Below are 25,448 nucleotides of genomic sequence, written 5' to 3' on the forward strand. Positions count from 1 at the left end.
CATATGTCGAATTTAAGAAACAAAACAAGCCAAAGAAAAGAGAGAGACAAACCAAGAAACAGACTCTCAACTATAGTGAACAAACTGATGGTTACCAGAGGGGAGGTGGGTGGGGGAAGGGGGATAATGGGGATGGGGATTAAAGAGTATACTTATCATGATGAAAAAAATAGTAATAATAAAGAGAAACAATGAAAAAGGAAGATGCTGTCACAGTATTTGGGGAAGGCTTCCTTAAAGAGGTGGGATTTAAGCAGAACAAGCAGGATAGCTAGGCTGGGGACACATATGTGTTGGTAGCATGGATTGACATTCAAGAAGTGTTGAGACTCAAGAAGAGAGCATGGCCTGTGCAGAGACTTTGAGATAGGACTAGAGCAAGGTGAGTTTTTTTTTTTTTTTTTTTTTTGTCTCTGGAACATATACAGCTACAGGAAATGACACAAAATGAAAGCCAGAGTGGTAGGCTGGAGCCATGTCAAATAGAGCCTTATAGACCACATCAGAGATTTTTATTTATTTATTATTTATTATTAATTAATTAATTAATTAATTTAAAGATTTTAATTTTACCATAAGAATAGTGTGAAGCCATTCAGGGATTTTTAGAAGGTAATAATTGGATTGAAAAAAGATATTGTAGGGGTCCCTGGGTGACTCAGTTCGTTAAGCATCTACCTAACTCTTGATTTTGGCTCTGGTCATGATCTTGGGGTCATGGGTTAGAGCCCTACATCAGACTCCATGCTCAGAGGGGAGTCTGCTTGAGATTATCTCTCTCTCTGTCCCTCTCCACTCCACACTCCCTTGTTCTCTCTCTTTCAAATAAATGAATCTTTAAAAAAAAAAATATTGTGACTGTTTAATGGAGCAATAAAGGCATGTTAAAGTATTGTAGTAGCCAAGGAGATGATGGTAGCATGGATTTGAGTGAGCCCAGTAAAGAGGAAGAAATATGGGTGATTTGAGACACATTTTCTCATTTTTTTATGTCATGGCACATAAAAATGAATTTTTAAAAAATATCATGCTGTGATAAATAGACAAGGATGACCCAGGGGTTGAGGAGAATTCATATCTTGGCATAGTTGTAACCCATTTGCAACAGCCTAATGGAGAGATTCTGAAAGGTGGTTGGTTAGGCAAAAGGAAGAGAATGGAGTCAAGGATGAATTCCATGTTTTTGGTTTAAGAAGCTGGCTTGACAGAAGTGTCCGCGAGATTTAGACTACTAGAGAGGAGGGGAAAGATTGTGGGTTCAGTTGTGTATATGCAGAGTTTGGGGTTTTTATAAGTATTCAAATGGGATAGTAAGTAGACAGCTATGTGAGTTTGGACCCTCAAAGGAGAGAAGAATTTAAGCCATATGTAATGTGGCTCAAAGTCAACTAGTGAGATGGCCCAGGACCAAGGCATATGGAATTTCCACATTTTAAAGTCAGTTAGAGGAGACCCGACTAGCAAAGGAGATTGATGCTTAGAAAGGCCAGCAAGGTATAAGAAATGCCAGATGATTCTGAAGCAATGAAAATGAAGGAAAGAGAATGTTTAAAGAGGGAGAATTCTTCTGAGAGAACAAATGAAATGAGGACTCCAGGTATGTTCCATGGGGTTCAGTGACCTGGAAGTAACTGATGTGACATTAGAGCGACTACCGTGTGCAGAAGCTAGGTTGCAGGCTGTGGGTTGTGAGGAGTGTACGGGCCACCAGAAAATGAAAGCAGTGAGATTACAGCTCTGTTGAGAATTTCATCTGTGATGGGAAGGAAGAAGAGCAGGGGGAGCGGTGGGCTTGAGTGAAGATGTAGTAAAGGCAGAGAGGCTGCTGGTATAGGAGAGTGAAAAGGTGAGGAGGGTGAGGGAACAGTGGGATTGGGAGGAAAGCAGAGATTGGATGCTGGTGAACGGTGGTTTGTGATGTTTGGTGGTGCAATCAAGACAGTTTCCTGCTGAGGCTCTGTTTTCTGTGATGTAAGAGGTGATGGCATTTTCTGAGTGTGAGAAAATAGACTACGTTAGGGGCAGAGGTGTTGGGAAGAGTCCTTGTGGAGAACGGGAAAGTGAGTGTTCTATAGCTGTGGGTGGAATTGACAGGCAGCCCTCAGGGCTGATTGGGGTGGGCTTCACTGTGTCCTGGGGATGGTTTCATTTGGCATGCCTTGCCTCTCTGTCCTTCCCAGTCATGGAGAGGGTGAATAAATGTGTTCATCCAGGAGACATCTATGGCAGATGGATGTACTGAAGGGATTGAGGGGCAAGGGGTTTAGTGCGTTAGGGAGTGATTTATGGAAAGATGAAGGAAGGAGGCGAAGAGGGGTTCAGAAGAAAGTAGAAGCAAGGGAACTACAGGATCCAAGAAGAAAACAAGCTGGAAGAATAGGAGGGTTATGATCCAAGTGAATGTTTTTATTCTGTGCATCATATATTCAGTACAACCTCAATCTCCGTATATAGAGATGGTGCTTCCTAGCTGGGGGTGGTGTGTTTAAGTAGATTTTATTCAGTGTCTCCTGAGTTGCCTTTTGTTACTTCTGTTATATTGGTGGCTTTTTAATATTAGGTTTCATGTTATCAGAGTTGATCATGTTTGCCTCAGAGACTACATATACATGAAAAGATGTATGTGCGTGTGTTTTTAAGAAATATATTTTTGGTATCTTATGATGTCCTGCAGTTCTCATGATGGGCTTAAGCAAACAGAGCTTTCTTAGCAGGGTTACAGAATCTGTGAGGATGACTGTGCCAGGAAAGCTACAGAGATAGTTCAGCAAGGATGAAGAGATGATTAAGAAGGTGAATTAGGATGGGTTTATAAGATCCTGGTAGGAATATCAGAATGAATGTTGGATGGAGGATGGAGGGGGACAAGGTCATTGGGGATGAAAGAATGAAAGAGGACTTGTCATATTTGCCATGTCACAGATAGTGACATGACGTGGTAGTGGCTAGTCTGGAGGTGAAGATGTCACTGAGGGGACAGGGCCCTGGGGGGTGGTCCATGGCAGTGGTGAGGCAAGGGGAGGCATTGGGCCTCAGAGGAACAGGATTTTGTCACTGTTGTATTTAGGTAGTAAGGAAAATGATGGTCTGGAAATTGGTAAAAGATAGAACTCTTTTCTTCCTCCTCCAGACCCCGAGAATGAGAGATGGGTAGAACAGTAAGTAGTGCAGTGGTTCCCTTTATGTGGTGGCCCCGAGACCAGCCGCATCCAGTCACCTGGGTGGGAACCTGATAGAAATGCACATTCTCAGGCCCCGCAGACTCAGAAACTCTGGGGGTGGGCCACCCTCTAGGTGGCTCTGATGTGTTCTTGAGAACCACTGCTGCAATGATAGCTGATTGAGTGAGGGGAGGGAAATAGTCAGTGTGACCTATGAGTGGCCTGATGGATTTCCCCTGGTATGTTTTGGAAGCAAGTAGAGAGCTTAGACCCAGTGTATGCAAGACTTGGCTCTTGTGGTCTCCAGTGGCATCAAGCTGATAATAATAGTCTCAGAGCACATGTTAGAAACTTGGTCTCTGCCTGGACCTAGGAATTTGCTGTTAGCTCCAGCAGTGATTACAAGGACTAAGCAAATTTGTTACTTTAGTTTTCATTGCTGGGTTTTAAACACATGATTTTGCTCTATGCACATGAGTTTATTTTTAAACTTTTCACAAACATGTCCTGTCATAAAAATAAGTTGTTATTATTACAAGTGGTAATTACTTGGAATTCAGAATTTCTTTTTCCTTAAGAAGTATGATAGATTAAATGTTATTTCAGATTTATCTTAATCACTCTATCTAGAATAAACAGGTATGTCATTATTGTGACACATAAGACACATGTTAATAAAACATTTTATTAAAAAACTGCAAAACTTGTAAAAGATGATGGAGAAAGTTGTGTAAATGTGTGTGGTTTGTGGAGGGGGAATGATTGGAGCTGTGTTGAAGAAGCCTCAGGGATGAGGTATACTCGGATTTAGTAGATGTGATTCTTGTCTCAGTTCAGCACTGGCCACAGATCTGTAATTTAGAATGCAGCTGGCCTGGCATCGGCCCATCAAGGGAGAGAAGGAGCCCCAGCAGCTTGGGCAGTCACGGTTGCAGGCTGGCGTCAGGAAAAAGAGCTGGGATGGAGATGTGGAGGCTTGTGCATATGTCCTGTTTGAGTCATGGGAAACGTGTTGCACGGATGAGTTCAACAAACATTTGCATGCCTGGTTTGTGCCAAGACATTTATATTTTATTTTAATTTAATTGAATTTTTAAACATTTTTATTTTTATTTATTTATTTATAAATATTTATTTGTGTATTTATTCATGAGAGACACAGAGAAAAGCAGAGACTTAGGCAGAGAGAGAAGCAGGTTCCCTTCAGGGAGCCCGATGTGGGACTCGATCCCAGGACTGCAGGATCATCACTACCTGAGCCAAAGGCAGATGCTCAACCACTGAGCTGCACAGGTACCCCATGCCAAGACACATTTTAAAGGCAAGGGAATTGAGGCTTTCAAACTTGTTATCTTCCCTAAATCAGTTAGTGAAGAAGCCAGGAATCGAATCTGGGTCTCTTAAGTCAGAAATGGGATCCCGGTCAAGTGAGTGTAGTGGCTTTGTGTCCTGTGGCCCCAGGATGAGTCTGTTGTCACTCTCCCTCTCTCTGAAAACAACCAGACAAAAGAAAGCCTCCAAAATACTAAATTTGCATGATGGCAGGTTATCTTAAGGCCCTATCAACAAAGGATTCACTATCATGTTACATTTTAGCAAGCCCTGACTTCAGCAGGACAGATCTTTGCAGAAAGAAAAGGGGAGTGGGAAAGGGCTCTTGGTCGGAAGACACCTAAGATACTTGTCGGTTTTGTTCAGTTGTTCCCGATGCCTTGTTCACTCTGTTCCAGATCAGATACTGGGACCATAGGTTAACTCCTCTTCAGAACATTTAAATGTTTAATTTGTATGTGAACATTCATTTGACTGAAAAAAATGTAGACACTCATAATAAAGAATTTTGGAAGGCTGTTGCCTTGCTCTGGATATCATTTGTGCTAAGTTAATTTAATATACTAATCAAAGCTCTGATGAATTCTGTGAACTGCTAATCTTGAATCAGTGAATAAATGGTAGTAGCACTGAGCTGGTTTTATTTCCCAGAAGGGACAATTTGGAGGTGGGGTTTGAAGGGAAGTGGAAATTATCAGAATACAGTTGCACACTCTCTTTCCAGTAGCTTCTCTGAGGTCCTGTTTCCTAGAGCACTGCTGTCATGCCAAAGGGTTCCTTCTTTCCCTCTTCCCTCCCTCCCAACCCACCTTTCTTCTCCTCCCTTCTCTCCCTCCATGCTTTCATTCTCAGCTCCCTCTCCCTCCTTCTCTAGTTAAACTTTTTTTCTTTTTTTTTTTCCCTTTACTTTTGCTGTTGGAAGAATTAAACTTGGGATGGTAATGACTGTGAATCAGAATTCTACAGCATTAATTAATTTCTTAACTATTTAGTGTTCTGTTGCATTCAAACAAAATAAGTCATGGTTTTTTTCATGTAAGCATCTGCTAGGAGTCTGAAGGGCCAGATCAATCTGGTCCTGAGCATGGCCCCGTGTTTTGGCAAGACTCGTTTCAGTTTTGAATGATTTGGTCCTTCAGCTGAAACCTTTGAAGACTGATTCCAAGGACATAAAACTGGCCACACAATTTTGTCCCATTTCCTTTTATCCAGCGTGCTTCATTTTTGTAGGGTTTGGAATTGGGAGATGGGACCAACTGAGAAAAGAATCCCCTAAGTGGGAGAGAAAGGCTGTTGCGTTGTTGGGAGTGCGTTTCAGCCCGAGTGATTAGCAGTGTTTGGCCATGAGGAAGAGGCCTCTAAAAATAACTGGTGAGCAGAGTTTGCAGTCAGGTCCAATTTCAGTTCTAGAGGCCTTGCCCGTGGAGCAGTTGGCCAGTCTCAAGCTCTAGTAGGGAAGGGTGTTCGGCGTGCCTGATACCTGCCCGTAGCACTCTGATTTTTGTCTTCCATATATATTATTCATGGACTGAAGAAACCAAAATGGCTGAAGGTAAAGGCACATTGTTACTGTTTGGGTGAACGGTGGTTTAAGATCTAGCTGGCATTTGTAGCTTTATTTTCAGTTGTGTACTCTTAAAATATTTTTGGCTAAGGGCTTCCACATTTTCTATTTTGAACTACTGGAGACATCAACTTTTTGTGGTAGTTTAATTTTTCATAGAGTAATCAGTCTTTCATCTGAATATGTTTCGGTGTCTTAGCTTAGAATATCTTTTATGTTGTACTCTCGGAGACCACATTTTACAAACTTCAGAAAAATGTACAGGTGGTCTTCCTTGGTCTCATAATTACAGTGAGTTTAAAGAATGATGTGTGTTCAGATCTCATATAAAATTATATGAAATTTAAGGCCTGTGGGAGTCAAGATCTTATATTAGTGAGCACACTTAATTGGTTTAAGCGAAGCTTGACTCAGGCTTTACCATATGTGGAAACTGACGTAATTTTTGTAAAGCAGGAGATAAAATGGAAAGTAAAGACACTAGGATTTTATTTTGGTTTTTAAACTGAATTACCAGCTTCAAGTGTTCTTTAACGATGTGTTGAATTTACATTTTTGTGTATGTTTGTTTTTGCTTTATTTTGTAAGTTAAGTATGTCTTTCCACTTAACTGAAAGTAAGCTACATTAGCTCATTATGTTTTTGTTTTGTTTTTCAATTTGATTTGGGCTTTTATTTATATATTTTTATTTGTTACATTAGGTAACCGTAGCAGAGTGGTAAAAACCACCACAGCTCTGCTGCGGCCTATGTGTTCATAAACAAAATACCATTTCCAGATTTCTGTAGTCTTCCCGTCCTGCTCATTATGTTGAAATTTCAATTAAGAAAAAGAAAAAAGACATGTTAAGACATATTTCAACTCTCAGCTGCCTAAGTAGACACTGGAAGGAGTCTGTTTATAGAGAATATGAGTATCTCTAGTTTGCCCATCATTTTGAGTAAATGGTTAGAATGGGTCTCATCACTTGACAATTCTGATAAAGTGCCTCATGCAGCCATTATGAAGAATATGAGATATCGATCTTTATTTCTTTTACAAGATGTTTCTCCTCTTTTCTGAGGATTACATAATCCACGTAGTGAAGTAAAATTAGCTGGTACTTCTGACCTACTGTTGACAGTGCTTGACTCCCAAATGGTGACGTTTTGTAACTGAAAATCAGATTCGTGAGTTGCTTTTTGTGTTTTTTAAAAATTTTAAATGTGTGGGGTTTATATAGCAATTTAAAATCCCAGCACAATGCTATGCAAAACTCATATATGTGGTTAATTTATAATTCAGTTTGCTGTAACCCAGTTAAGTAATTAACTGACTCCTAGTCAGGTGCTGGGGGTATATCTTCTATGTCCTTTTTCCTCAACCAGTAAATAAAATGACCTGTTGGCCCCAGCCCACATTTTGTAGAGAGACATATTGCATTGCTCACTGTGGTAATCTTCTGTGTTGGGTAGTATGTAAAAATGGTTTTCTTATTTGGAGGTCATTACTTTTGATGGGTCTGCATGGAAAAAAAGTGAATCACATAGTTCTTGCCATATTCTTAACCCCCATTAAAAAAATCTTAACTAATTCTGGGACTAGAGGTCAAATAATGAGTCAGAAGATGAAATGAAGACTCTTAGATTTATTCTGATCTTAAAATATAATATTAACAGCTAGACATTCTTCCAGAATATCTTTGGAACAAAGTGCTGATTTCAGGTTGCTTAGAGTGTTTTAAACTCTCTTGAAGTGTTTATCTTACTGTGCTTTCTTTTTTTTTTTTAAGTTAACTGGACAGAAAATAATCTGCCCATTGGGACTAGGTACCATATTTACAAAGTGACATATCAAGGAAGTATTACTGGGTGTCAATTAAAAAGTTCCCCTAACAGTCATGTCTTGGGAAATATTTTCTTTCTATAATTTACTGTTTTGTTCCGTTATGGAATTAGAAAATATTAACAGTAATAAGATTAATGATGCTAGAGTAACAATTTATTTGACATTAGAAAGGATGGATAAGATATTGCTAGTAATTTCATATTCTAAATAACATTGATCCCTTTTTTTGACATTCATCTTTCAAAGTGGTAAATCTGTTTGATAAATAATACCGTAAATGAAAAATCTTGATTTCTTATATGTTAAAAAATATTTCTTATGTTTTTTGCATACTTGAACAGTTTTAAATAATATATTAATGACAGATTCAATCTGAATGCCATCATTTCCTTGTACTTAAGATTATTTTAAAGACAATTTGGGGTTTGCCTACAAGCACCAATCATAAATCACCCCTGCCATTTAGTTTTTTTTTTAAAGATTTTATTTATTTATTCATGAGAGACATAGAAAGAGACAGACAGAGAGAGAGAGAGAGAGAGGCAGAGACACAGGCAGAAGGAGAAGCGGGCACCATGCAGGGAACCTGATATGGGACTCGATCTCGAGACTTCAGGATCACACCCTGGGCCGAAGGCAGGCGCTAAACCACTGAGCCACCCAGGGATCCCCTGCCATTTAGTTTTTCTCAAATTCTTCGTCTGCCTTTGCTGCTGGTTTTCATACCTCCCACAGACCTTCCTTTTAGCAGCACTTTGTTGCTTGAACTCAGGTGAGGTTGTCTTTCAAGTTATTTAGTTTTGTGCAGTAAGTTTGGAAACTTGATCAGAGTTGTTGGATCATGACTAAAACAAATGTAAGTCAGTCGATTCTAAAAAAAGGTATGTTCTTTACTCTGTTTCACTCTCCCTACTTCATCCCTTATCTCTGCCATGGTGTGTGCATTTGTGTGATTTAAAAAAAACCTTTTTGCACTTTTTACTTGTATTTGGTGTTGCAGGTCAGTGACTTAGATGAATATTTGCTGAATTAACTTGGATAAATGAGGTCTCTCCTTTTGAGAATCTAAGAAAGTTTCCTTCTCTGTTTCTGCTTAAAGAAAGATATGGAGATAGAATTAAACTTTGAATTCAAATAATTATTTTGGTTCATTAGCTATTTCATTACAAGCTCATTTTATTTTATTTTATTTTATTTTATTTTTTATTTATTTATGATAGTCACACACACACACAGAGAGAGAGAGAGAGAGAGAGAGGCAGAGACACAGGCAGAGGGAGAAGCAGGCTCCATGCACCGGGAGCCCGATGTGGGATTCGATCCCGGGTCTCCAGGACCGCGCCCTGGGCCAAAGGCAGGCGCTAAACCGCTGCGCCACCCAGGGATCCCCTAGAGCTCATTTTAAATTATAAACCCAAATGCCTGGGTGGCTCAGTGGTTGAGTGGCTGCCTTCAGCACAGGGTGTGATTTCAGGGTCCCAGGATTGAGTCCCACATTGGGCTCCCTACGAGGAGCTTGCTTCTCCCTCTGCCTGTGTCTCTGCATCTCTCTCTGTGTGTCTCATGAATAAATAAATAAAATGTATAAATACATAAATAAATAAATCCATATTTGGAGGTAAATGGATATTCCAGAAGGTATTTTCCTTATTATAATCAGTATGCTGTGTAACAGTTTTGTATGCATATATTTGTATGCTATATAGAAATCAGGGTTGGTTTTTTTTTTTTAATATTTATGTATTTGATGGAGAGAGAGAGAAGGGGTGAGTACGAGTAAGAGGGCAGTGGAGGGAGAGGGAGAGACTCCATGCTGAGTGCAGAGCCCTATGCTAGTAATGACCTGAGCCAAAATCAGGAATTGGAAGTTTATTTTTTTTAAAGATTTTATTTATTTATTCATTCATGAGAAAGAGAGAGAGAGGGAGGGAGGTAGAGACACAGGCAGAGGGAGAAACAGGCTCCATGAAGGAAGCCTGACTTGGGACTTGATCCCAGGACTCCAGGATCATGCCCTGGGCCGAAGGCAGCGCTAAACCGCCCCCTGGGCTGCCCAGGAGTTGGACGTTTAATTGACTATGCCCCCCAGGCACCCCAGAAATAAAGATTTTTTAAAATACAGCATTGAAAAATGTCTTCATGTGCACAGAAGTTTTAATAAAGTAAAATACAACATTACAGTGAATCTGTGGTACTCCTGTCTACTCTTTTTTTATTTTTTAAAAAATTTAATGATACTCTATATTGTTCTTATAATATTTATGCTTAAGACACACAAAAGTATTAGAAATCATCATTTTCCCCCATCAGCATTGCTGAAGTTTTCACCTAGTCTCGCTGCCCCATGACTGTGTTCAGATAATGAAACCGTGAAGCCTGTTTTAAGTGAATTTAACATGTAATGTTATAATCTATGCCTTGTAAGAATTTTTTTAATGTAAACATTTGATTTTATGTAGCCAGCTTTTAGGAGATTTTTATTTATTTTTTATTTTATTTATTTTTTGGAGATTTTTAATACTTTTTATACTATATTAGAAACAGATTAGATGTTATTTGGTAAATATTCTTTTGTGAATTCATCCTATAACTATAAATCTGGCCCTTTTTGATAGGCCTATTAATATTTAAAGAACATTAGAAAAGGAAGTTGACTTTTTCATTAAGAATGAAATTTGTCTTATATAGTCATGATTTTACATACTTAAATATGGATATATAGATAAAAAATGTATGTACTTGAGTGTGTACACACACACACACACACACACACACGCTCTCTCAAACCAATTTAGTTTTTATGGCCCCTTTTGAAAAGTTGATCTAGTGGTTGTTTAAAAAAAAAAAAAGTGTATCTTTTTAATAAGACTTTCATTTCCTTTTTTTTCCCCCCAGAAGATTTGGCTGTATATCCTTGATTTGAGCCACTGGATACTACTACCAGTATTCTATAATGAGAGTTAGATTTAGGGGTGAGAAAGCAAGTTCTAGATTGGAGCTAGTGAGCTTTTTTAAAGGCATGTAATTTGGCCCTCTCACATGGATCAAGGAACTCAGGACCATAGAAGTTAGGGTTAATGCTCCTAGCTCTACCCAACTTGTGCTGGGGACTTGGAGTAAATCATTTAATGTTTTTTCTATAAAACAGGGATGATTGTTCCTGTCCTTAACCCCCAGTGGTTCTGAACCAGTCACTACCTTGGAGAGGACACTGAGAAAAGTTTGGGGATATTTTTGTTTGTCATAATTGGGGAACTGCTTACCTTTGGGACCCGAGGTAACCAGGGATGCCAGTTGCCCTGCAGTGTGAGGCACAGTTACACAGGATAAGGAATTGTTCTTTATAGGCATTCAGAAACGACCTCTTGAGATACACTGGCCAGACCTGTGTGAGAATCACATGCAGCCGTGCACATGGAAGCACTTTGAACTACAGGACACGTGCTCGACAAAGAGAAGTCCGTGTCCTGCTATACTACCCGGTTGATAAACTTTTCCTTTTCTCAGAGGTTATTTGGGAATAAAACCTATCCTTTTAATAATATTTATTATGTTCCTTTTCAAGAGAAATTTGAATACTGTGGTCCTTTCTTTTAAGGGCAGTGTTGACGACTTTCCATTATTATCACTTGACTTTCATTATTTTTATCTACTTTTGGCTGTAAGAAGACTATTTCCAGGAGAATAGCAAATGTGATAAATGACACTCAGTGGACCACAGTATACAGAGCTGTTTCCTGTATTGAGACCGATTGTGAATGATGAGCCTTTTCCTGTCTCCTGCCTCCTCAGGCCCTGGTGGATCTTGTGAAGGAGGGGGGCTGATTGTTGTACTGTTTTGTTTCTCTTCTTCCCTGGCCTCTATTTCCTATAAATAGTTTCTTTCCTTCTTGTGTCTCTCTCTCTGGCTAAGAATATGGAGTCATTTTGTGGGGAGATATTTCTCTGGCCATTAACCGGCTTTTTAATTTCTGGAGACAAATGGGTCAGAGAAAAAGTTGTGACCACATTTCTATGTGACTTCATTAAGTTGTTGATATTCACTGAACTTTGGAGGAGGTTATATGTAGGAGATTTGGATAAAGAACTTGGAAGGTTATAGATTACATATACATGTTATATCAACCTTTATTTTTTAAAAAATTGCTAGCCAATGAGTAGTTTATTTTTTCATTACTTCTAAGTCAGTTTTATATATGTGGTGTTGAGTCTAAGCAGAATCTTTTTTGTTTCAATTTTTTTTTATGCAACATCTTTTGAGAACTTGAGTGAAAACTATTTTTGAATGATTTACCATTGTAAGTACTTTCAAATTACTGGAGAAATAATTCAGCAAAAAGAGGTGTTCAGTTACATAGTGAACTTGTTCACATAATGACATTGTTCACCTGTTTTATTTTTAAACAGAGGCAAAGCATGGAGGACACAAAAATGGGAAGAAAGGAGGACTTTCTGGAAGTTCATTTTTCACATGGTTTATGGTCATTGCATTGCTGGGAGTCTGGACATCAGTAGCTGTCGTCTGGTTTGATCTTGTTGATTATGAAGAAGTTTTAGGTAAGAATTTTGGTATCATTTCTTATGTGAATTTGTAAGCATGAAGGACATCCTTTAGTAATCTTAAGATTTATCATTATTTTGGGGGTACTCTTAATTTCTTTAGACTTTCAGTTCTCAATACAGTTCTCATAGGGTAGGAACAAAAGAGAATGTTATTAGGGTTACCTGGGAGTAGTGGTTTTTCAACTTCTTCGAACATAATCTGTAGTAAAAATTTTAAAAATAGGCTTTATATTGTATATATATCACACAGAAAAGTTTTGTCAAATAATACTTAACTCTTAGTTAATGCAGTACTGTATAATTTCTTTTCCATCTTGTTATGTTATGAATTTTAAACATTTATCAGCCACTGAATTTATGTCAGGACCCAGTTTGTAAGACCTTCCTTAGAGAGCATTTTGAAGGACAACCTTCATCTTTGTTGGACTCAATCAGTGTTTGTGTGTTTGTTTGTATATGTGTGTATTGGTGTTGGTCTAGGGTGGGTGTGTGTGTGTGTGTAGGTGTTGGGATAAGGGTGAGTATCTGTGTCTATATGCTGGAATAGGGATGTGTCTATGTGTGTAGGTGATGCGATGAAGGGGTGTGTGTGTGCGCGCGTGTAGGTATAGGTGCTATCTGTATGCTGTTGGGGAGTTTGTCATGTTATTTCCGGTAGTTGTCTTCCTTTCTCCTTATTTTTCCTTTTCTCTCCCCATAATCATTGCTGTTTTTCATGACTTTTTACATTAATGATTCTTTACCATTTTGGGAGTCACACTTCAAAGTCACAAAGTCTTTTTTTAAATTGAGATAAAATTTATATTACATAAAATTCAATATTGATAAATATGTGAAATGCATAGTTCACTGGTTTTTAATATAATTCTCATTATCTAATTCAGAATATTTCCATCACCCTCTCTTCCCCTCTCCTGGCAAACACTAATATATTTTCTGTGTCTGTGATTTTCTTACTCTTGGCATTTCATATAAGTGGAATCATACAATATGTGGCCTTTTTGCATTTAGCATACCGTTTTCAGGGTTCAGTACTTTATATTATAGCTGAAAGTATCCCAGTGTATGGGTATATACCACGTTTTGCTTAATTCATTCATCAGTGATGGACCTTTGGGTTCCTTCCACTTTTTGGCTGTTATGAATACCTGGTCTTCCTCTTTAATAATCCAGGGAAAAGTGTGGACCCTGAAAAAAAATGCATGCTCTTCTATATGTACCATGCTGCACAGAAAACTGCCTCCCTCCCATAAAGCCTTCTTTATGTATTCTATTTTATGTACTTCTGCCATAGATGTTAGATTATAGTCATCTTTTGGCGGGGGTGGGAGGCAATACACACTTACGGATAACCTGCCCTTTGTTGAAACTTTTCATCATTACTTAAAGGAGAGTGTCTCTGGATATATTGATAGAGTAATAGAGGAACAATTTTAGTTTGGAGACAAACTTCTGAGTAGATGGGTGCTTTTGTTGACTTACAGTGATATGTTGCCAGGGAACATCTGTTAAACAAAAGAAGAGATTTAAAATATTTGTACGTTTAAGGGCAAGTAACAATTTTTGTGTTTTTACATGCATGCAGCCAAAGCAAAGGACTTCCGTTATAACTTATCGGAGGTACTTCAAGGTAGGCTATTAGAGATGCATTTTAAGTCGACTTGTGTTAGTCTCTAAAACCTCATCGTTATTCTGTTAATTTAGTTATCCCCTCCCTGCATCAGAGAAAATAGGTGGTAGGACCAATTCTCCCCCTTAACGTTTGTCAGAAAGTATGGTGTTTTGTCATTTTAACGTTACTTGAGCTATGTGCTGTAGACACCTCGACCTGCTGATCAGCATTTTTTATTTACATTCTCTTAGCAGTAGAAATGATAACTTTCTTATCTTTCTGTTTTATTATTGTTTTTGTTTTTATTTTAAATGTGTGCTTTCTAAACCAAACTTCTACATAGCTAGTTCACTGTTTTCCTAAGTAGAACAAGGGCTTTGGGAGGGTAAAAATTGATCACAGCCACTCTACTCCAAAAGTTTTGCCTGCCCTTCTGCAATGTTTTGACTTACTTTTTATTAAAGAGATGGTAACAGTGCTGCAGACTGGTTTTTTTAGTATCATTGCCATATTTGTGGATGCTATTTAAAATATTGCTGTACAGTATGTCTCCTCACAGCCATTATCCAATGCTGAATTCTAAATGACGTTGACTTTAGAATGTTTTTTAGGGAACTGAATGTATTTAACTTATGTTTGGCATGCTAAACATAGCAGTGCTCCTTAGATGATAGAGCCTTAGATACATTTTACTCTGTTTGAAGAGGAAAGGCTCTGGTAGTACTATCTTCTCAAGTGGCCTGTTCCAAGTTTTGGTTTTTTTCTTGATAGTAGAGGCCAGTGTTAGGTAAATTTGAAGTGGGATAACTAAGCTTCCCTTTGTAATTTCAGAAAGCCAGTTTTACATGCTGTGTTTTTTTTTTTTTTCTGGAAGTATTTCCATAAGTCCTTTTTTTTTTTTTTTAGGTTGATTCATGATGTTTTTCTTATGAATCATTATTGTAAAATATAAAATCAATTGCCTTCTTATTTTTAGTACTTGACATTAGTTATTTATATTTAGTCTTTGAGGCTTGGTGGGTATTCTTTTTTATTTTGAATATTGATGGTGTGAAGAACTTTCATACTGTGGAAACATTACTTTTTATGTAACTGTTAGAAATCAATAATGTTTTTTTATATATATTGAAATGTTTACCTAAACTATTTTTAGCAACATAATAAAAAAATTTCATCTGAAATGATTAAATCAGGGGATTATTAAAACTTTAAGGAAAATATTACCTCAGTTATATGCCTTAGATTCTAAGGTAGACATTTTCTGAATCTATCTGTGAATTGTCTGTCATTTTAGGTAAGATCTTCACTTACCACTACTTTCCAGGATTCAGAGAGCAAAGAATTGCATTGATTGGTAATATTTATGGCTGATGGTCAGGACTGTAGTAGTGGTAATACCTTATAAAACTTGCTCTCCCTTTTCTTCCTATACATCTTTTCCTCCCTTTTGCAGGAAAACTAGGAGTCTATGATGCTGATGGTGATGGAGATTTTGATGTGGATGATGCCAAAGTTTTACTAGGCAAGTAGATATTTTTTTGTTGTTGTTAGTGGTGGTAAAATGCTAGAAACAAAATAATACCTTTGCCTTGACAATATCTTTGTCCAGTGATACACATTTTATGGAAGGTATTTTCCCACTTCAATTATATATTTCATTCTCACTGAAATGTTAATGGCTTAATTGTTTTTCCAAGTACTTCTATTTCAATATACTTTTATAAATGAATAAGCATATAGCTCTTGCACATATATTTTCAATAAGTATAATTTAATGTCTGTGTTCAGATTTAGAGCAGTTCCTATTCTCAATATTTGAACATAGAGATAATGTACTAGCCTGTTTTCAAGTGTTGTAATTATAGCCACTATTTAGCATCAGTTGATGTAGTTCACTTCCATTTGAAAATGTAAGTTTCTAAAGACTTATATTAGTCCATTTTGAAATAAAATTGTGGTAGCAAACATTTTTAAAAAATATTCTATGCATATTTTAAAGGTAATATTAAAATATGAACCAGTAGTTTTTGGTTGGGTTTCTTTATTTTAGACATCTTGAGCCCTTCTCTTTGTACCACCAGAATTACCTATCTTTATCTTTGAGATATTTCTTGTAATATATAAATATGTGATATTCCCTCATTTGTTTTAAAATGCTACCTTCCTAGAAAGGATGATGCTAATTTTAATATACAAATTTTATGTAATCTGGCCTGGTGAGATGTGTGTTTCTGCTTGTTAGAGAGCAACACTTTGCTTTACTATGTACTGCTGTTACATGTATTAAAATTTTGTATATTAGAGTATTTAGAGAAATAAATATATCATGATAATGTATACTATGCTTACTAGAGTAATGGTGCAAAGAAATTCATCTTAGACACATAATTTTGTGTTTATTTTACGGATATAAAAAAATGGGAGGGTATCACATCTATAACCAACGGAACACTTTTAGGTAGATTAATTTTAACCTCCTTATAAAACAGGAAGTTCTACATATGAAAAAAGGGGTTTAGTTGTGATTAAATGTATTTTGCTTCGTAATTTTGACCTTAGCTTATGTTTTCTTATTACATCTCAGTGAAAATTATGTTTGCTACTTAACAGTGGAAGCTTGCTATCAACATTTTTTTCCTATCTTAACCTTAATGGAATTTTCTGAGTAATTTTGTCATTATATATCTAAATTTTTCTATTAATATAGTAAATCCTCAAGACTATAATCCTAGACATGCAAAAGAAGTAAAATATATAGAATTTAACCTCTCAGAATGATGCTAATTTGCTTGCCTATAAATGGTTTATTACTCCATTGTATTACTTTACTTTAAATGCTGGATTCTGAATAGTGAAGCTTTTTCATGTTAAAGATAACTTCATGTGGGCTATGTTTCCTCATTTTTAGAAATAATATTACTTCTCATTTATATTTTGTTGGGTTTTTTTTTTTTGGCTTAAAGTCAGCTATGTGGTCTATCAAGAAATATCAACTGTTAAAAATTAGAATGTTATTTCTTCCATAGAACACTAATTTCTATATCAAACAACATTAATAACTTGATTTTTAGTAGAGTTTCTTTCCTGTAAGGTTATTAAGCAACCATTAAGAGGTTAATTAATTGTAACTTAGAACATTGCCATTTGCAGTAGACACATATTTGGTATGGGCAAATCATAACTTGTTCCTTTTATAAGAATTATATATTTGGAGGTAGAACCAAATTTGGTGAATCCCAGAGTTCATTTTGATAATTTGACTATTAAATGCACAAAGGCTAAAATAAACAATTTTATCATATAAAGGTAGTAATTCACAGCTTGTGGCTTCACAGCTGAAACAAAGGGTGAGCTGTCAGACTCACTTATGTCTTTTTTTTTTTTTTTTAAAGATTTTACTTATTTTTTCTAAAGACAGAGAGAAAGAGACAGAGAGAGAGAGAGAGGCAGAGGGAGAAGCAGGCTTCCTGCAGGGAGCCCGATGTGGGGACTTGATCTCGGATCCTGGGATCATGCCCTGAGCCAAAGCAGACACTCAATCACTGAGCCACCCAGGTGTCCCTCACTTATGTCTTCTGACCATATTTCTATAGTGATTGAATTCTCTGCAGGAAATACAAGCTTGACTGGAATTGAATTTTTTAAAAAACTTTTTAAAGATTTTTATTTATTTATTTATTTGAGAGAGAGAGAGAAAGCATAAATAGGAGGAAGGGCAGAGGGAGAAGCAGACTCCCTGCTGAGCAGGGAGCTTGACAAGGAGCTCCGTTTGAGGATTTTGAGATCATGACCTGAACTAAGGCAGCCGCTTAACTGACTGAGCCACCCAGGCACCCCTGGATTTGAATTTTATGACTAAAGTTCTTTTTTAATTTTGGGAGGTTATTGTAGTTTAGTTGTGCCTCTGTTACGGGCAGGTGGTTGCAAAGGGAGAGCCTAGTGAAGTTTCTAGGGGTACAGAGATGTTAATGGGTTCTGTATGTTCAGGGAGAGGCTGTGGGGGAGCAAATACAGTGAGCGTGTACCCAAAAAGAAGCCAGGCTTCCTGGGTGCATTCTTTTGGAGAGGCAGCTCAGGGGTAAGGGCTTTGGATTAAGGCACTGGGATACCATAGGGCAGATGCAGGTAGGAAGCTAGAGATTAGGAGAGAGTTTGTAGTAACAGTTGAAATATGCTGAGCTTTCATAGGTTTGGCATTTCTTTCATAAGTGTTTCTTTCTACATTCTTAAATTTGCATATATCTAATCTTATCAGTTTGAGGAAGTGTTCACATTCATATTTACATTTGACATCTTAAGATTTGTTTTTTCCTGTGAAATATAAAGGGAGGATGAAATATGTGTGAGTAAATCAAGATATTCTGAACAGCCATCATTAATTTCATTTCATTGTTTCTGGCTGTGGCCCTTATGATTTACTTTGAAAATATGCTAAGCCTTTTCTTTTTCTAATAAAGGTTTGTTTCTTTCTTTCTTTTTTTTTTTTTTTTTTTGAGATTTTATTTATTCATGAGAGACACACAGAGAGAGAGGCAAAGACACAGGCAGAGGGAGAAGCAAGCTCCCTGAGGGGAGCCCTATGCAGGACCTGATCCCAGGATCCTGGAATCACGCCCTGAGCCAAAGGCAGATGCTCAACCACTGAGCCACCCTGGCACCCCTGCTAAAGCCTTTTATAGTTGACATAGCTCCCTACTTTTGTGGCCAAATTTTTAAAAATAAATTACCTTTGATACTGGTTTGGATTATTGAAAACTGCATTGCTGGAAATTGGATTCTCTGAAAACTTGTTTCCCAAAAAAATCAACAGGAAAATGGTCCAAGGACCAATTGCTAAGAGTAACATCATTTTAGAGTAATGCCACCTAAGGATTACATGATTGTCCTTTTCCGTGACTAGCACCTAGCTGGCAACATATGAGGTATGGCTGGAGAACAAAAGGGAAGCCAGTCAACAATTCCTAGAGCCTTGATAAATATTTGTAGACTAGACAGATGCATAAGTGACCTAGATCTTGTCCACTCAGAGGTGCTCACACCCTGCCCTTGGTTCAGGCTTGCTCTTAGAGGCTAAGGAATTGTACACCCAGAATATTTCCTTTTTCTCTTTGGAGTAGTGCTTTTGTCTTAAGAACCAAAGGAAGGTTGGTTGCATAGTTGGGTCAGTAGTTTGCTCAGGTCCTTTTCCACATTTGTTAAATACTTCAGCTTGTCATACTGAAGGATAGCAAAGTTTTATATTTTGTAGTTGATACTTTGAAGTACTAACATTTGAAAATGGAGAGAAATAAAGGTTCATTATAAATATACATAGCTATAGTGTTTCAAGGCAAGAATAAGAAACAATGTTATTCCTACAGAGATTTCAGTGGAAATACAGATCTCCTCTGTTCCTAGCATTTGTCAACTGTGAAATTCAGTGAAAATATATTCTAGTTGTGTCAAAAAATAATTTAAATACCAGAAATACCAACTTGTTTTCTCTCCGTGACCCCCATACACAATGATACAATGTAGCTCTATGCACTAAAATGGGGAAAAAACACTGTATACTTTAATATTTATACTAGGTGTCTTATTGTTATACCTTATCTGTTGTACCTAACCAGCATCTTGATTGCTAGCGGTTATGTTAAATGGAGAAATGTTTACTTGCCAAGGTCCAACCTACTGAATAAGGTGGTTATAGTATGAAAAGCTCGAAAGTCATGAATGTTCACATTTCTTACAGCCAGAGCTTTCTACCCTGTTTTTTCTTTTTCAGAATTACGGGTTTGTTTTATAGAGCATGGCAATATTGGTGGATTTTGATATTTACTGGCTTGTGCGATGTTTCTTACCCAAAGCCAGTTCTTCACAGGAAAAGAAAATAATAAAACCAATATATTCTTTGCTTTCTTTCCATCAAGATGTCCTGTTTTGGAAGTAATACTTAAAAAACAACAGGAATCAGGGGGTCTTTACAATAGAAGCTCATTTCTTGGGCTTATGGGAAGAGGACTTTAAATATTCCTGTTGCAAATGACTGACTAGGGCCTTGACCAAATTTAATATTGGTAAACAGAATGAATATTATTAATAGCTGGCTCTTTTTATTGGTCAGAATTATAGGACCATGAGTAAGTAGCCAGAGCACTGTAAAGCTCACATTTTATAGTGTGAAAATTTGATTTTCTGATATTATTTGAATAAATTTCTATCCATCTGTGGTTGCTATAAACAGTAATCTTGCTAGTCATATTAATTCCAGAGTTTCTTAAGTAAACTCTAGGCCCTAAGGGGGAAAGTGTGAGGAAATGAACCTTTTTATTTTCTTCAATGAGTATTTATTGCTATATGCGAATGCTTGTTGTATAATCAACTCTCGATAATATCTGGTTGGTAAATCAGCAAAATGTGGAGGCTGTTGGAAGGATCTTTTTACCCACATACTACTTTTGTTCGCTTCACATTGACATTAATCAGTTGATTTTGGCTAATACAATTTTGTATATGGGGCTCTAGATTCTCTAATGAGAGAAAGGCAAACCTGGTCAGGGCCTGGTAGAAATGGCAAGGATTGGTCAAATTGTGCCTTTCCTTTGGTACATATGATTGAGAGTTGATTGTAAGGTGTGCATCGTAATCAGTTTCTTTATTTTCCAAAGTATCTTTTCTGTAAACTTCTGTGACCATGATGCACATCCTTTTTGAGATCACTCTTGTCCACTTCTTTTTTCCACCTAACTGCTCTCCTTATTTTCTCTTTCTCTCTTCCTTTATTCTTATGTAGGCCTGACCAAAGATGGCAGTAATGAAAATATTGATTCTCTTGAGGAAGTCCTTAATATTTTAGCAGAGGAAAGTTCAGATTGGTTTTATGGTTTCCTCTCATTTCTCTATGATATAATGACTCCTTTTGAAATGCTAGAAGAAGAAGAAGAAGAAAGCGAAACTGCAGATGGTGTTGATGGTACGTCACAGAATGAAGGGGTTCAGGGCAAGACTTGTGTCATTTTGGATTTACATAACCAGTAACTTTGATTCAGGGACTGAAGTCATTGGCTTATGAAAACCCGAAGCAGTGTCCTATTTCTTTCTTTCCTTTGCTCAGCCAGGGCTTAACGTGCAGTGGGGCAGCTGTGATCAAACAGTACAAGGCAACCATGTGGTCTTTCTCCCCAATACAGCTTCTAACTAGTCCCTGCTCCGCTCCCCCACTTCTAGTGAAGAAAGTGGCATTCCTCATTTTTGTGTAGTCCTTTACGAAGTGCATTGAGAATGATGTTTTTGGTGGTATAATTGGTTTCTGTATCATTTTGTTTCAACTTATGTATTCACTGAACTAAATTTAGAAACTTCAGAGTAAATTGTTTTGTGATTAACCCTTGATGCTTGTCTTTCTAACACTATTAATTGAGATGATTATAATGGACTTGATTATAAAAATGTCTCTAGCATGATTCATAAATTAAATGACTGTTGATCTTTAACATGACTGGTGTGTAAGGTGATGATGGTTCTTTAACAAGCTGATATTTTTTATTGTAATTTGTTTAGGTTAACTGATTTGTTAGGTTAATACAAATTTCAGTGTAAAATTCTGTATTAATGGTGCTTTTAAAATAATTTGAAAATAATCCCATGTTTTTGCCTTAGGGTAGTGAAATTACTATATTCAGATAGCAGTGTGTCTGAATATTTCTGTGTGAAAGCAAAATTTATTTTTAATTTTATTTCCAAATATACATCCAGAGAAAGTAATTTGTATTTTTTTTAAGCAGGCATATTACACAGGAGGGAAAATGTGAATATGTATCTTAAATAATGTACATATTAAAATTATTCATCCTAAATAAGTCTTTTTCCATTTTTTTCCTGTATTTCCTTATTAACTGGCCATCACCTTTGGCTTAGATAGAATACGATTTTTTAGATTTGTAAATTAAACTTACAAAAGTGGTCATTCCTTTCAGGAGAATATTTTTTTTTCTATTAGAAGACCTTAAAAATGTTTTTGAATCAATTCATTTAAAATTAGTTTGCTTCAGTATTAGCAAAAGGAATTGCATTAGCTATATATAACATGCATTCATAAAATGAGATTTCATCTGTTGCCTTACCTCTGGAAAGTGATCAGGACCTCTGGTTTCTGTTACCCTTTTAGGGAGTGGTGTTTCATGTTTTTAAACCCCTTTGAGCTTCTATTAAACTTAACTTGGCTTTGATTCTTCATAGAGCTTAAAATTTGAATATGTTTCTATTTTTGAGCATTTTATTTAACTGTAGTAATTTCTCCTTTTCAAATACTCATTCCTTGTCTTTTCATTTGTAACCAAATTGCTTTCAGTGAGTGTTTAAGTCACTCATTTTTTTCAGAGGGGAACACTACAAATTAGTTTGTTGGAAATCAAGATCCTAGGCTTTTCGCATATTTATAAGTATGTACTGTAACTCAACCATAGCCAGAAAGTAAAAGTATCAAATCAGAACACTGGAAACACTAGACTTCCCCCCTTTACTCACCCCTTACATGTGTCAGAAGAAACTGTGCAACTTGCAAATCTTAAAAAGCATTATTTTAAAGCTGCTTTCGCAAATGGCTGCACATGTACATTGGACAGTGATCTCCTAAAGCTTACATGGCTGTTAAAACTCTAGTTTATTTTTCCCTCATTATTCAGGGAATATTTTTCATCCTGTTAATGTTTCTGACAGTGAAAAGCTTCTGATTTTGAAATGTTAATATCCTGAAACACAGGAGTATGATTTTAATAATGTTCTTTTTGAAAGTTCATGCAATGTTTGTCCGTAATTCATTGTGTCTTCCACTTTGAGTTTGAGTTTGAGTACTGTGAAATACTAATGTTCATTAGGTTTAAATTAAAAACAATCTTAGGCCTCAGTGAAATTCATGTAGCTGCTTGTCTGAGATGTATTTTTTAAAGCAGTCTTAGTTTTCTGTGCTTCCTTACTACTAACTCTAGAAGATGTGTGATCAGTTTGAAAAGTAAATTAATTAAATTTGTGTGTTAAAATGTTTATAATCATTACATGGTTTTTTGTCATGATCATGATACTAATACGTGTTTTAGGTACAGAAATTAATTATGCTTTATTTTTGTAAGTGAAAAGTAAGGAAGTGAGATAGTTTTCTATTTTGTACCCCCTCTAGTCAGCCCTTTTGAAAAGTCTCTAATGATGGTTAAAGGGAGCTGGTGAACCCCTGACTTCTGTGACTTCCTTCAACTTGTGACTAAGGCTTGTTTGGTGAGAAAAAAATAAAGTTGTTTGCAAAACTAATGTAGAGTATTTTGAAGCTCATCAAAATTATTTTGCATAAATTTTATTATAATTTTTAATTTTTAATCTAAAGATTTAGTGCATAATTTTCTGTTTCATACTGTAAATATGCTCCTAGCTTTATGTCTTTTAAGCTTATTAAAAAGGCAAAATTGTATTCTGTACATTTGAATATTTATTTGTAGTTATGGAATTTTAAGTTGTATCTTATTTACTCTGCTTTTCTAATTTCAAACAACTAGAAGAACTTTGCAGAATGTGCTTGGAATACAGGTGTAGTCTTGTCTCCTATCTGCCCTGCTTGTTTCTGTAGATGCACTGCCATGTGTCCAGTTGGGGACTCTGAAGTTTGGTTCAAAAATCAAGGAAGTGGCATTTTGAGGATTTCTTTTCTGCACTCTAGCTTCTTTCAGCCCTGATTTTCTCTGGAACGTGAGTGGTGGGGTGTTATGTTAGTTCGAGAGCCATCTTCTGGGTGTTGGTCTTATTAAATCCCTGGGGCCTAACTGCCAGTGTGCTGCCTGGGAGAATCACATAGATGCCTCAGGTGTAACGGAATGCTGGACAACCCTGCCATTTCATCTTGCACTTGATTCTTTCTTCTAGGAGTTACCTACCTGTCTCATAGAGCTGTATCCAGACATGTAAGAAAACTTTTCTGCTTGAATTCTGGTTTGTTTTTATTTACAGTTGGCTAGACTGAATAAAATGTTTTCTGTGCACCCTGATAAAGCTGTGGAGAATTCTCAAGAACAGCTATAAGGATAGACAATTTATTATTAATTTGATCAGTCACTTGGTAGATAATACCTTTTGGTGCTTGATATCATCATCCTTTCTAAATAAGATCCTGCTGTATGAAATAAGTAGTTTTCTGTGATTTGGGCTGTGGAATTTTCTTTGATGACAATGCATATTTGGTGCATTTTCGAGAAATTCACCGACTCAGATTTAATAATTGCAAGTTAATTGATAGAATTTTATGCTAAATTCTCTGCTTCTGATATTGATATTTGTATAACCAAGTAAAAATGGGAATAGATATTTTAACTAGACTGTGAGTTCCTTGAAGTTAGGAACCAGGTCTTAGTCTTCTTTTGAATCCCTCTTCAAAACTGAACCTAACATAAGATATTTATTAAATATTTTCTGGGGGCATTAGTCTTGATAAGTGAAAGCCTCAGGAGTTACCCATCATATGATAAAACACTAAGGTTTTTTTTTTTTTTGTGTGTGTGTGTGTGTGTGTGTTTTAAACCAGCTTAAATAAATGAAAAAAATATTGGACTTTTTTTTTTTCCCCAAGAAAAATGACATGTGGAATTTCATATGGTAAACTGACCTGTGCTACCTGAGGTCTTCCAGTGAGCTTTCCGGTATCTCTTACGTTCATATTTTAATCTGCTTCTTCATGCAAACTTCCGGTCTCTGGATGCAATCCCTTCCTGAATTGAGTCATTATGTTCTCTTGTGTTCTAATCTCTCCTTTCCCACTCATCACAGAACATTGGAAGGTTTGTAGCTTTCTTTTTTCAATAATGTCTGTGATAATATTGTTAAACCATCTATTTAAAAACAAAAGGAAATTGGTGTAGTGTGCTGGCATGCATTTTAGCCAAACTAGACATCCATTGTAGAGCAGCAGTCTGCCTAGCTCTGAGAACTGCCTTTCCCCCCACCAGTCTGTAGTCAGTGTTGAAATAAATTGTGATGTTTCAGTATGGGAAGGAGGAAGATGAGACACTGAAGCTCAAGGTGACTCACAGGTCTCACCAGGGAGTGACAGAAGAGACCAGAGTACAAAGTGACACCCAGCCTACCAAGCCTATGGCCAACTCTCTGAAAACCTGTAGTAGCTACTTGGGTTTCTGTAATGGAGCCAGTCTTCTAAAATTATGTCTGTTGCATGTGGTGGAACCACAGGTCTAACCATTGGCTTAATGATTCAGCATTTTAATTTGATACAGAGCATTTCATCTTGAAAATGTGTGGGATAGTGACTCTGAGGCAGTTGCCAAAATAACATTAATTACTTTCAGGCAACTCTTGTTCTAAGGGAAGGACATAAAGCCTAGTTTTTTTAATGTCTGTTAAAAAATTCTCAGT

The 25,448-nt window shown here is 36.7% G+C and overlaps 1 protein-coding gene across 4 annotated transcripts in view; it reads left to right on the forward strand.

Annotated features, from left to right (window-relative positions):
• Positions 1-25,448, forward strand: part of ASPH (aspartate beta-hydroxylase) — a 211,590-nt gene that overhangs the window by 24,254 nt on the left and 161,888 nt on the right. For 2 of the 4 annotated variants that reach the window (XM_055318404.1, XM_055318402.1), the window contains exons 2-3: positions 12,293-12,442; positions 15,514-15,582. In XM_055318404.1, coding sequence (XP_055174379.1) covers positions 12,293-12,442; positions 15,514-15,582 — 219 coding nt within the window. Of the gene's footprint in view, positions 1-5,908; positions 6,046-12,292; positions 12,443-15,513; positions 15,583-25,448 lie in introns of those variants that run through there. The other 2 variants (XM_055318405.1, XM_055318403.1) reach the window with 2 other exon arrangements.

Source organism: Nyctereutes procyonoides, unplaced genomic scaffold (genome assembly GCF_905146905.1).
Source record: "Nyctereutes procyonoides isolate TBG_1078 unplaced genomic scaffold, NYPRO_anot_genome, whole genome shotgun sequence".
NCBI lineage: Eukaryota > Metazoa > Chordata > Mammalia > Carnivora > Canidae > Nyctereutes > Nyctereutes procyonoides.